At 37.8% G+C, this 12,902-nt stretch overlaps 1 protein-coding gene across 1 annotated transcript; it reads left to right on the top strand.

Moving 5' to 3' along the window:
• The first annotated feature begins 1,679 nt into the window (after positions 1-1,679).
• cop1 (COP1 E3 ubiquitin ligase) lies at positions 1,680-11,308 on the top strand. The gene is made up of 20 exons (XM_068340444.1): positions 1,680-2,369; positions 2,493-2,552; positions 3,517-3,614; positions 3,929-3,993; positions 4,130-4,249; positions 5,549-5,617; positions 5,859-5,918; positions 6,060-6,139; positions 6,431-6,494; positions 6,740-6,854; positions 7,060-7,195; positions 7,285-7,428; positions 7,632-7,740; positions 7,880-7,961; positions 8,069-8,185; positions 8,483-8,600; positions 8,792-8,916; positions 9,100-9,260; positions 9,622-9,666; positions 10,356-11,308. Exons 1-20 carry the CDS (start codon positions 2,017-2,019, stop codon positions 10,371-10,373), a joined length of 2,139 nt encoding a protein of 712 aa, XP_068196545.1. The 5' UTR covers positions 1,680-2,016; the 3' UTR covers positions 10,374-11,308.
• The last annotated feature ends 1,594 nt before the right edge of the window (positions 11,309-12,902 follow it).

Below are 12,902 nucleotides of genomic sequence, written 5' to 3'. Positions count from 1 at the left end.
CTAACCTCCAAATGGTCCAGTACTGGTGACGCTCCAACTCCTTCTTGCCATCGCTATCATATATTATACTGAAATATAAACACATTTGCGTGCGAGCACACACACACACACACACGCACGCATACACACAAAACAACCTGGTTACTCATGAAAAAAGACGGAGACCCAACAGGAGAAAATTCAGGCTGATGTGCAGGACAAATGAGGAGGGAAGAAAAGAATAAGGAGAAAGAAAGAAGGCAACCTTTTCACCATCACTGGTATAAAATAGAGCAGACGGAGGCAGTGGGATTAAAGGAGACAAATGCTACATAGTCTGTATAAAGTCTTGCAGGTCTTTGGCTCTAAAGATCTTATTCAGTGTCAGTCATTGAATGTAGGGAGTCTGTAAAGGTGTTTGAATTAGAAGCTAAAACTGATATTTGGGTATGTTATATTTTATGCAAGCTGCACATTATTTAATTTTCTAATATATCTTTTTTACCTTCTAGTCTCTCCTATACATTTACACTGTGTGGTATCCAGTAAAGCAGGGGCAAAATGTGATAAAATCCTACATATTTCCTAATTTGTAGCTTTGAGAAGTATTTATACGATTCATATTGTGACATAGTTTTATGACTTTCCACATCAACTTTAGAGCCACACATTAAACCAAACTCAGCATGGCACTTCAGACATTTTACTGCACTTGGTGGTGCTCTTAAGGGTAGTTAATTTACCCTCTAATGCATACAGTAAATTTCCTCTTGCTTTTTTGCACATTTTATCCAAGCCCTGTAATGATGCATATAAAATTGTTCTGCAAATAAAAACATGGGAAAATGTTGTACGTGACTGAGCGGAGGATCCCTTTTTTTGGTCATCCATTTAGTTTCTTGTAGACGAAACAACTACTGTATACCAACACGAAATAACTAAACCGCTTTTCCACCTTGCAGGTCTCAAGTTTTTCCGGAGCCTATTGAAGTACAATCAGAAAATTATTTTTGCCTGAACATTTTGTGAAACTTATTAAGAGATTTGAGTCCAGCACTAAAACATTACTCACAGATAGGGACCTGAAAAAGAATAAAAATGCGACTATTTAAATTGTTTGCTTTTAAATTTGTTTGCTTCTAGCTTGGTGTATTTAATTCATCAAAATGTGTGACAAACTGACTCATCACGAAGGCTCATGTATTTTTGCTTTACTGACCTTTTAATGACATCAGATGAAAAATAAGCTAAAGGTTACTTTGAGTTGAAATAAATCTGATACATGTAATGTTTCCAGCTTAAGTTTCATTCTCACCTTCATCATACAGGTAAGTCTCATAAATGGAGTAAAATGAAAATACTTTAAAACATTACGTATATTATAAATAATACAGAACAAAATCACAACAAACTCTAAAAATGACCATCGATTTGGAAGAAAAACTTCAGACTTTCTGTTTCACAAATATACTACAGGTGCTTAAATGTTTTCTTGTAACTGGGTGTAGAGATGAAACGTTCTTAATTTGAATTAAATAAAGAACTTGTTCTCGCAAGTAAAATTCTAGTAAGACTTGAATTTCTATGTACAGTACGGTACAGTATTGTAATAATTATTTCCACCAGAAGTTACACTCCTTCTCGCTAGGGGGCAGTGTTGTCAGCTGGGCGCTAATTTGATACTTGGGTGATCCCAGAAACTAAAGATATCCTTCTTCCATAGCTAACACCAACTAGTCGGCTAATCTCCTGGACAACGTAGTAGTGTTTCTTTTATCAAACGTCTCATTGTTCATATCTTGTTGTCATTGTATTATCGCGATTTTTTAAACACGTCATCAGTGGAAGAAGTGAAAAAGACACCAAGGAATAAGTTTAAATAACCCGGATGGTTGGCCAACAGTTGCTTTTTACCAGGATGCTAGCACACAAGCTTGCCAGCTAGCTAGTTTGCTATCCTGCTAAAGTAGCAGCACTTTCCGGATGCTTTGAAAGGCAACACAGTGGGTTTTGGGGAGTTTCTTGTTGGCCTTTGATATGTCAAGCAACCGGCCGCAGCAAAACGCTGGTGGTGCGAGTTCAGTGCCGAGCACCAGCAGCAACACCAGCACCGGAGGCAGTGGGAACACGAACGGCGGCAGTGGAGCCAACCCCGTGACAAGTAATGGTAACAGTTCTGGAAATGTTGTGCCCTCCCGGACCCTGGCACCATCCAGCGAGGGCGTCGTGTCGGTGCCAACTCTGGCCGCCGTACCGTCGTCTCGGGGCGGTTTTGCTTCCCTCAGCAGACCCTCCGTATCACCGGGCAGCAGAAAGAAATCCGTTCACCAAACCCCCCTTTACAACGGTCTCTTGAATTCATACGAAGATAAGAGCAATGATTTTGTCTGGTGAGATTTGTTTGCAGTGTCAGCTTTTTGAAAAGCGATCTTGTGATGAAAAATGGATGTAGGTGTTCGTTAAGTTGTGATTTGAAGGCATCCTCTTGAAACGACTTTCCGTCTACTTCACAGTCCCATCTGCTTCGAAATGATAGAAGAGGCTCACATGACAAAGTGCGGGCACAGTTTTTGGTAAGTGTCGCAACTTATCAGTGGCACAGAGTAAGAAATAAATGTAAAATATCCAGGTCAAACTACTAGAGATTAGTCATTACTTTAGATACAATAAAACTTCTACAAAAACTTTTACTGTTAGAAACTTTCCCATTTAACAAAATAAAAACAGTAATTGCCTTGTTGATAAAACATCACTGTGTAGTTTTATACCCCAACATGAGGAGATTGGAATAAAATCCATAACAGATGGAACTTTTTTTATCCAAAGTATTGACATTACCATGGACAGCTTAATTAAGGTATTCTACCAATTCAATGAAAGGTACCTATGCTAGAGAATCCCAAGTATTTCATGCTTGTTAAATAATTTCTGCTAGATTTTGAGTAAGAGACTGTACAATCTTGTAGAATAACTACATTTTTGAACAAGGCAGTTTGCAACATCCCGTGACACCTCTGAATTCAAAATTTGACCCTGGCCTACTTTCACAATAATCACAGCAATGAATTCTATATTTTACTATCAAGTATTTGGCTTTTCATTTCATATTTGTAAGTTGACCACTACTAGAGGTATACTGTAACAGACAGACTCAGCACAACCTACAATATTGTTCTGAGCATTAGAAAGGTATAAAAGTGAAAATTTGACCTTGACCTAGTTTTTCAAGGTCAAGGTTGTAATCTAATTTCCATCCCCTTTGCCGCCCGAGTAATGTGCTTTTTCTTTTATTGTTCTATCTGCAACGGTTGTGAAGATATTTGGTGGACGGACGGACAAACACACCAACACTGACAATTACAATATATAATGTGCTTGAACAGAAACAGATGGAGCATTCATTTACAATATGTTCAAAAGCATCATTCAGAAATTGACTTTTTTTTGCCTATTCATAAAACAGAAAGTCTTTTGTCATCCTTGAGTTTTTGTAGTATTTTAATTATTTCCATAATATTCTGTTTGTCAAACCTACAGTTTCAAGTGTATCCGCCAGAGTCTGGAGGATAGCAACCGATGTCCCAAGTGTAACTATATTATTGATAATGTGGATCAGCTTTACCCAAATTTTCTTGGTAAGGATTTTTAATTTTTAATATTAAAATCAGACATTTCTGTATGTTATTCTATCTTTTGGTGGGAAGGATATCTGGCAGTCAATGGGTGTTTTGTGAATTACAAAGAAAACCAACGAATGCCGAGTTAGAGAAGTGCTCTGTAATGTACATAACCTAACCGTAATACTGAAGAGTCTTCCAGTTATGTCTGTGTTTATCTGTCACATTTTTATATTTTCTTTACTTCGAATAAACAAAACATTGTTGTTTTATTGTTGAAGTCTTGTGTAATCTTATTTTACTTATTTTCCCATTCTTCCCCTGTGTACCAGTGAATGAGCTGATCCTTAAACAGAAACAAATGTCAGAGGAGAAGAGACTAAAATTAGATCATCCTGTAAGTGCAACACAAAGATGTTGCCTTTTTCTTCCTCTTTTTGTGTAAATATTGTAACAGTTGTGCAATGTCACTCAACACCACAAAGAGGTAGCTACCACACTTGTACTAATCTGTGTGTGTGTGTGACCCACAGAATGGATCTAGGTGGCAGGTGTTGCAAGGCATACTGAATCCTGACCAGGAGAACTTGGACCTTGCAAATGTCAATCTGATGCTGGAGTTATTGGTCCAGAAGAAGAAGCAGCTTGAGGCAGTAAGTTAGACTGAAATTCACAATTTACAGAATGTATCGAGAAGGCTTGAAAATCTGATCTTCAGGGGTTTTTTTTTCATTTCAATTATTTTAACTGTTGCTACTGATAGCTGATATTGCAAGTTGCTGTATCACAGTGCTTTGAATTTTGTTTGTGTGCTACCAGTAAAACTTCAAAATTCTCAAAATCACTGGAAAGAAAAACAGTGGAGCTTGTTTATTTTAACTTACGGATGAGCATATCGTGGACGTTTGTCTGCTGTCCCTATATCAAGGATCTGATTTGTTGGGGGGAGGGGCGATCGTACCCCCTGTGGTTTTTACATCTCTACCTCTGCTGATTAAATTTCATCCTCAGGGTGTACAGGCTAAGCAAAGCTTTAAGCCACTGAGATATTCCTGAAATATCATTAGGACATCTTCCACATCGTGGCAGGCACAGAAAATCAAATGTTTCATGTGTTAAATGTTAAACTGTTTGGAATTTAGGCTCGTAATGCCTACTATTAACCTCAAAAGGAGTTGGGCCTGTTTATTTCTTATTTTTTTATGATTAAGTTTAAAAGATTTAAGAGTTGTTGAGTCATGACTCTTAAGCAGATGGTATTAATATTTCCCGTGTTATACAGGAACTTGGGCAAATTCAGTTAAACCTGTTTCATGTATAGAACATTCTTTTTTTGTTTTTGTTTTTTGTCATTTTTTGTCATTTGTTTTCATACGATGACAAAGCAGTCAGGAGAGAAAAACAGTAGGCATTTGTCTGTCGTGTCACATCACTATGGAAGGTGGTGAGATTTACCATTCTGAGTTGCCTCAAATGAGCAAATAAATCTCACCACATTGGAGTTGCAGCAGATCAGTGCATACTCATGCCATGTATGCCTTCAGAGGGCGCTAATTTTTCACTCTGCTGCCTCATAAAGAGACACACACAAGAAAGTTTTCATAGTGTCTTGAAACTACATATTAGTCTGTAGACCAGGTGTTATCGACTGCATTTCTTTAAGAGCCATTAATTAATCGGAGAATATGTAAGACAAACTTAAATATGTATATATTTTTAAATACTGCAATTTAGCTTTACATGTCTCAGTTAATGAGTGAGCCGCTATGCTAACAAAACCTCTTGTGTAACCCGACTATTCCTTTCCATTCATCAGTTCATGCTGTGAAAATGTGTATGCCTCTGGATATCAACACAAAACTGTAGTTTATTACATTTTATAAAAAGGCAAAGTCGTTCTGCCTCCTCACACATGGTTGAGTTAATATATATGATGTCTGTCTTTCCATTAGGAATCTCAAGCAGCTCAGAGACAAATCCTCATGGAGTTCCTTAAAGAAGCCAGAAGAAACAAGAGAGAGGTTAATTCATTATTCTGTTGTACAACGGTAATCTGTGAAGAGCACAGTGCCATTTTAAATAATAGTAAATATTAAACAATCTTACCTGTCTCTGAGAAACTTTTCTACAAATGAAGCACATTTAGACATAAAGGAGAAGAAGATTTGTTCAAGTGTGGAAAAGGAAAGCTGTATTATTAAATGATAATAATTAATGTCCGCTTGCAGGTATATTCACCTGTGTTTCTGATTCTGCCAACAGCAATTGGAACAACTGCAGAAAGAACTAAACTTCCTTGAAGAGGACATTAAGCGCGTTGAGGTAAATATTAAAGAACTCCTTCAGACTGTTTGCTGAAATAGAAAGGCAGAGGAGCAGCATTATGAATTCCTATTACATTGTGAATTAGGGTCATTCTCACAGCTTAAGGTAGACACACATGTTGTTAATGTGTTTTTCCAGGAAATGAGTGGGCTGTACTCACCGTTGATGGAGGCAGAGTGTACTGTGCCGAATGTCGAGGCTCCCTCACCAGCAGCCAGGTAAGATCACGTCAACTGAGTGTATACAGATGCACGTATGATGTAAAAACATGTTATATATAGCATGTTAGCTGTGGCTGACTATTACACACCCAAGACGGCCAGCCACTCTCTGCTTCTTAGATTACCAAAGTAGAAACACATCGCCAGCACGGATGGGTTTTTGTCATTTTCCTCCCTTTCCTATCTTCCATATTATGCTAATACTAACAGCAAAACACAAACACCGCTTGAGATGTTATGACTTTTATGAGGCTTTAAAGAGTGACTTTGTCATTGTTTGTTGAGTAGTTGCAGTAGTATTATTGACACACCAGACTACAGCCAGCCCCCAGGATTTGGTGGAACAGGCCAGGTAAGTCAAAGACGCACATATGTTGTTTGTGTGATGGTCTTTTTGAGCTGTTCAAAATACTTTTTGACAAATGCCATAGCTATCAGCAAAATCATTAAAGGAAAATTTTAAGCATGTATTTTTCCAAGGCAAAAAAACCCAAAAAACTTCTGCAAGCTGTGCATATTGACTAAGTTGTGATAGAATTCATGTCAGATTGATTGTAGCACCTGCTTATTCTTAAACTCCTAAAATTGCTTTGACAGGGGAAAAGACAGACCTGGTATAACAGCACCCTGGCATCGAGGAGGAAGAGGCTGACTGCTCATTTTGAGGATCTGGAGCAGTGCTACTTCTCCAACAAAATGTCACGCATCACGGGTAATAATTCTGCAACAAAAATTTATGGGAGCTGTCTGTCACTATTGTTGATAGTCCTTCATGAATATATCCAGAAACTTCAATAGTCTGACAGAATTGTGGGTTCCTTCTGGTTGCAATGTGAAGCTCCTACAAATTTGAACATACTCTATGTATTTCATGTCCCAGTTTCTCTTTGTGAACATGTGTGTGGGGTTTTTTTCAGAGGAAGGCAGGAACCTGAATCAGCTGGATGATTTTATGGAGTGCCTGTCTAAGTTCACTCGTTACAATTCTGTGCGGCCTCTCGCCACCCTCTCGTACGCCAGCGACCTCTATAATGGCTCCAGTATTGTTTCCAGGTGCAGAATTCATGTAGAAGTATATGTGTCAGCAGAGAGCAAACATATAGAAGCGTTTTTCATTCTTATTGTTTTCAACTACCTTTCAGTATTGAGTTTGACCGTGACTGTGACTACTTTGCCATTGCTGGGGTGACCAAGAAGATCAAAGTCTTTGAGTATGGCACTGTGATCCAAGATGCAGTGGACATCCACTACCCGGTTAATGAAATGACCTGCAATTCTAAAATCAGGTGGGTGGCAGAAGCATTGGTGTGTGCAGACTAAGACTATGACAGTACGATCATATAGTATCTCCTGTGACATAATTTGCCTCTGAGACGTGAGCTCTAGTGTGTAGAAGGTCACTATAATTGATACTGTTTATTAACATATGTTAAGAAAACCAGTTGCTTGACTTCTGAAATGGAACTGATTACGTCCCTTCTTGTTACAGCTGTATCAGCTGGAGCAGTTATCACAAGAACCTTCTGGCCAGCAGTGATTATGAGGGTACAGTCATCCTATGGGATGGATTCACTGGCCAGCGGTCCAAAGTCTACCAGGTACATAGTCTACCAGTCTAATGTTTTATTGGTCAGGGATACAATTACATCATTTATAGCAAAGTACTGGTACATTTGATTTCATGAATTGGTTGGTTTGGGCTATCCATTTTGTCAGTAAAATGTGTTGTAATTTCAGGAGCATGAAAAAAGGTGTTGGAGTGTAGACTTCAATCTGATGGACCCCAAGCTGCTGGCCTCTGGTTCTGATGATGCTAAAGGTATCAAATGGCTTCTAGAGTTAGTCTTTAAAAATAAAACACCTTCCAGTTTTCCAGCTTTTGCTACTCCCTGTGTTTACTTACAGTAAAACGGTTTTGTGTTTCAGTGAAATTATGGTCAACCAATCTTGACAACTCAGTGGCCAGCATTGAAGCCAAGGCCAATGTCTGCTGTGTTAAATTCAGTCCATCGTCCAGGTATCATCTGGCCTTTGGCTGTGCTGGTAAGATCAGGACTGGTTTTTAGTGTCACGTGTCTCTTTTTTGCTTTTGTAAAGGCAGCAATGTTAAAGGACAAACTCCTTAATATGAATGCTTTTCAGATTCACAGGAGAGTAGGATGATTTTGTCTGAAGAAAATGATTTCATGTCAAAATATGGTACCACAATTCTCATAGCTTGACTTTTCAAAGGCTCCCTTTTGCAAACTTAAATTTGAGTCAGTGTCCAGAGAAAGGTCTCCTAGCTTTGGTGTTCTTTCAAGTGTCTCATCTGAATGCATCTTCTCTTTTTGTGTGCAGACCACTGTGTCCATTACTATGATCTACGCAACACTAAGCAACCCATCATGGTATTCAAAGGTCATAGGAAGGCAGTGTCATACGCAAAGTTTGTCAACGGAGAGGAAATTGTTTCTGCGTACGTCAGTTTACCTTATTGTCCTTCACAGCTTCCCTATGTTGAAGTGTGGTTAATTTTTTATTTATTTTTTGCTAAAATACTCATGATTTTCAGGTTGGCAACTGTTAAAATAGCACCACAGATACATGAATAGCAACTTTATCTCTACAGTTATTGACTAATTATGTATTCATACCTATAATTGGCAGCTCAACAGACAGTCAGCTGAAGCTGTGGAACGTCAACAAACCTCATTGTCTGCGCTCCTTCAAGGGTCACATCAATGAGAAGAACTTTGTTGGCCTGGCCTCCAATGGAGACTATGTTGCCTGTGGTAAGGATTCAGTGTGGATCTATTACCCACCATAACTTGCATGACCTCAATATTTGCTTTGCCATATGGATGCTGTTGGATTATTCACCCATTAAAGCAATTAATGACAACACTCATCTTGTAACCATACAAAGAGGAATCCAAACTGTATTAAAATGTAATAAAATATTACTGTTTGTGTAGGCAGTGAAAACAACTCCCTGTACCTGTACTACAAAGGACTCTCTAAAACACTGTTAACATTCAAGTTTGACACGGTGAAGAGTGTTTTGGACAAGGACAAGAAGGAGGATGACACCAATGAGTTTGTCAGCGCTGTCTGCTGGAGAGCCCTGCCTGATGGCGTAAGTGACTTCATTGTTAGTGTTTATTCTACAAGTTATGCAAAAAGAAGGACCATTCAAACATATTTCAATGTGATCAAGATGGAGACGTATTTGTGATAGATACAAACATATGTACTTCCTTACTTATTTGCCTACTTTATCAGTTTTCATTTATTAATCCCGGAGGAAATTGCGTAACTGCTATAAATAAGAAAATCCTCACATTTCACGGTATACTGTACAACCAAAGGAATTTAAAGCTATTTCACTTCACATTTTGTTAAATATTGGTGTGATGCAAATGTTTATATTGTCCTGCAGGTGAATGAACATCCTTGAGTAATGTGCACTTACTATTTATTTATGCTTTGTTTTACAGGAGTCCAATGTGCTGATTGCAGCAAACAGTCAAGGAACAATCAAGGTTTGTGATTTGAAACGTTTTTGAAAGTATGAGATTAAACATTTAGCATCAAGACGGACACTCATCCAGCACATTGCTTCACCAAGGCTGCGATTCTCCCTGCAAACACAATAGTTTCTAAACTGTTAACCACTATCTAAATATATTCTATATACTAATTTATAACTTGTCTATAAGATAATATCTGAAGTGAACATATATTAACACACAGGATTAACTAATATCGTGACACTATATTACTTGAACAATTTATACATTTACAAATTAATACTAAAATCATCAAGTGTGTTGCCAACATAAGACGTGAGGTGTGATGGAGGCAATTTATGGCATTTGCAGAGACTTTTATAGCAATGAATGATATAAATGCTGTATATTAGTATTTCATACTGAATGCAGAAATTTAATGTCAAACAATTTGAATTATTATTGCTCTCACAATGTTAAATTTAAAATAATGCTTCAGGTCCTCACCTTCATCCACACCAGCCTTGAAATCACTTCCCAATTGCTAAGATTTTTTGTTTCAGATAGCCTACTGCTTAAAAGTTATAATATTAACTTCTTCAGAGCAGTGCTTATGGAATAAGCAATAATAAGAAATAAACTATCAGCAAAATGCATTAAGTTTTTATGTTTTTTTTAGCCTTAACTGTTGGTGACATCTTGTTTGTTTTCTCACTGCACAGGTACTTGAGCTCGTCTGAAGGGCATTCACATCTTCAGTTTCTGACGAACCTCCATCAGACTCCTTTGTTTGAGGATCGGTCTAATGCCAGTAGGTTCCAGGCTGCCTGCAAAAATAAACTGAAGCCATTTTATTTTAATTAAGCTATAAATTTCAGATGGCATCAGTTCAGTAGGAGAAGCCATGCTATCAGCAAAAAACCAATGGCCTAGCTTGGGCAAATGTGGAACTAGAGACTTCAGAAAACATTGTTGTTTCTTTTCCTTAATGTTCTATTATTCTACTACAATAGAACACTTTGTGATTTTAGGTCAAATCTAAATATACCTTTTTTAAATAAAGCTCTAGAGTACATCCAGCCAAATGTGTGATGCATTTAACCTTTTGAAGGCCAAAGCACAAGACAAAAATGACATGCAAAAAGGACGTCGTTACAAGAAGCTTTTAATTCCCCTCATTGCTTGTCGCTATTGTTCCCCTGTTGTTTTTCTGCATAGTTTTTCTGTATTGTTTTTCCAAGTTGAGGGAAACCAGTTTTAATAAATGACTTGAATTTCATTTTCTTAAGTGTCAGCTTTTTTTAAATGTGAGGTGATGTATGGAAATCTCAGCAGGTGTTGAGAATCTCTTTTCTCTTACTATCTGAACAAAGTATGTTTGTAATCACAGTAAACCCATTTAATTTAAGGCATTGATCTGTAATTTTACATCAAGCTAGATTTCTATATATGTGAGCTGATTGTGGAAAATGAAAACCTCAGAAAGTAGCAATGGAATGACTCCTCATACTTGGTTTAAACATCTGAATAGAGCGTCATTATCAGTTTCTTGAGGTGATAAATGTGGACAGCAGTGACATGGAGGGGATATGGTAAGCAACCTTCATATTTTACGATAAACTGAGTGAGAGGTGTTTTGTATTTGTACAACTGAATAAATTATTTCCAAACTATTGTCATGGGGGGTTTTTTTTCATACTCTTTGGCATTACATTCTTGAAATAATGGTCAAGTAAAAGTTTTATTTGTAATTTGTCATATCACAGACTACATACACAGAAAAATTGTACCCTAATACAAGGCCCACTCCCTCTAAACAACACATGGAATCCCGGAGTAGTTGTGGGAGAGGGGTCAATGCCTTGCCTAAGGACAACCAGTTAGACTGGCCTCAGTCCTACCAGTACACTCCAATATTTTTCTGGGTCGGGACGTGAACTGGCAACCCTCTGCCAGTAAGTTGTCATGTTTCAGTTTAGGATGAAACAATAAAAAACAAACAAACCCCAAAACAGATCCACATCAACTGAAACATCAAGTAAACCAGTCAAAGCCATCTTTTGAATACAGTACATGAACTCTTGCTGTGAGATGTGTTTAGTGTAATCCCTCCATTGATACACTAAGGAATGCTTCTGTGAAGTTTGTGAAAGTAACATTGCTCTCACAGACAATATTAATTTGAGCTTGCAGAGAAAAACTAGACAATCCTAGATGACTGAGTCTAAAGTTGTTTTTATATATATACTATATTAATCCCCGAAGGGAAATTAGTTAGTTGCACACTCTTTTCACGCTAAGTTATTAGTCATGCATATATATGGTAAATACAGGCCCGTAACACATACTGTGGGCGCAGCTCCTGCGTTGTGCGCCCCAATGTGTACAGGGGACGGCGCCTTAAACAAGGGTGCCTCGGCAGTGCTCAATAGGTGAGCTGACACCTCACACTGTCAGCTCACACTCCCAGGTGGCTGGGCAGGAGTGGGAATCGAACCGCCGATCTTACAACATTGCACGACCCGCCTCTACCACTGAGCCACCGCCGACTTCACTAAGTTGTTAGTTAAGTTGTTGGTGAATCTTCACTCCCATCACACCGGGTGCATGCTGATATTGACATTGTTGTATGCTAATTAATCCTGAGTGCCATGAGTTAATATAATAAGGTTATTAATGTAAAAACACTATTATTTGTTACTTTGGTCTCAGACTTACTTCCTGGCTCATCAGACAAAGCCCTTAAGGAAGAGAAACCTCTGCATGGATGGTTTTACTTTCGTTTGGTAAAGGTGTGAATGGTTAGTAATCCATAATCCATAAAGGAAGTTTTTTAAAGAAAAAGTTCAAGAATTTTCAAAAGATGACTGCATGGTGGAATAATTAGTTAATTTATCATTTAAGAACTTTGATTTAGAGTAAAATTACATGTACTCTCTTAAATTTAAGATAATAACGACATAAAGTTATAATTTTCACTATTTTTAATTGTTTAACTGTTGAAGCAGTGAGATCGCATGACATTAACAAATTAGCCTCGGTGGAGATTAACCTTAAAATGTTATACTTGTATCTTCATTTTATTATCTTTATTTCAATTTTTATTTCGGTTTCGTCCTTTATTATTTTTTTTCTGCAGTCCGTACAGTTAGAGTGGGGGACTTTAAAGCGCAACGACAAATGGGACTCAAAAAACCGGAACTATCGATTTTCGCAGGAGTGGCGGTGTGTTTTAATAGACGGACAACGGACAACTTGTTATCGGATGT

Source organism: Antennarius striatus, chromosome 18, assembly GCF_040054535.1.
Source record: "Antennarius striatus isolate MH-2024 chromosome 18, ASM4005453v1, whole genome shotgun sequence".
Taxonomy (NCBI): Eukaryota; Metazoa; Chordata; class Actinopteri; order Lophiiformes; family Antennariidae; genus Antennarius; species Antennarius striatus.
Note: the sequence above shows the minus strand (reverse complement) of the source record. Positions and strands in the feature narration are given on the sequence as shown.

Bases quoted from the DNA above. Each gene is read 5' to 3' on its own strand.
- cop1 (XM_068340444.1), top strand. From the start codon at position 2,017: ATGTCAAGCAACCGGCCGCAGCAAAACGCTGGTGGTGCGAGTTCAGTG. The intron at 4,250-5,548 runs GTAAGTTAGACT...TCTTTCCATTAG, and splicing joins AGAAGAAGCAGCTTGAGGCA to GAATCTCAAGCAGCTCAGAG. The intron at 7,429-7,631 runs GTGGGTGGCAGA...TTCTTGTTACAG, and splicing joins ACCTGCAATTCTAAAATCAG to CTGTATCAGCTGGAGCAGTT.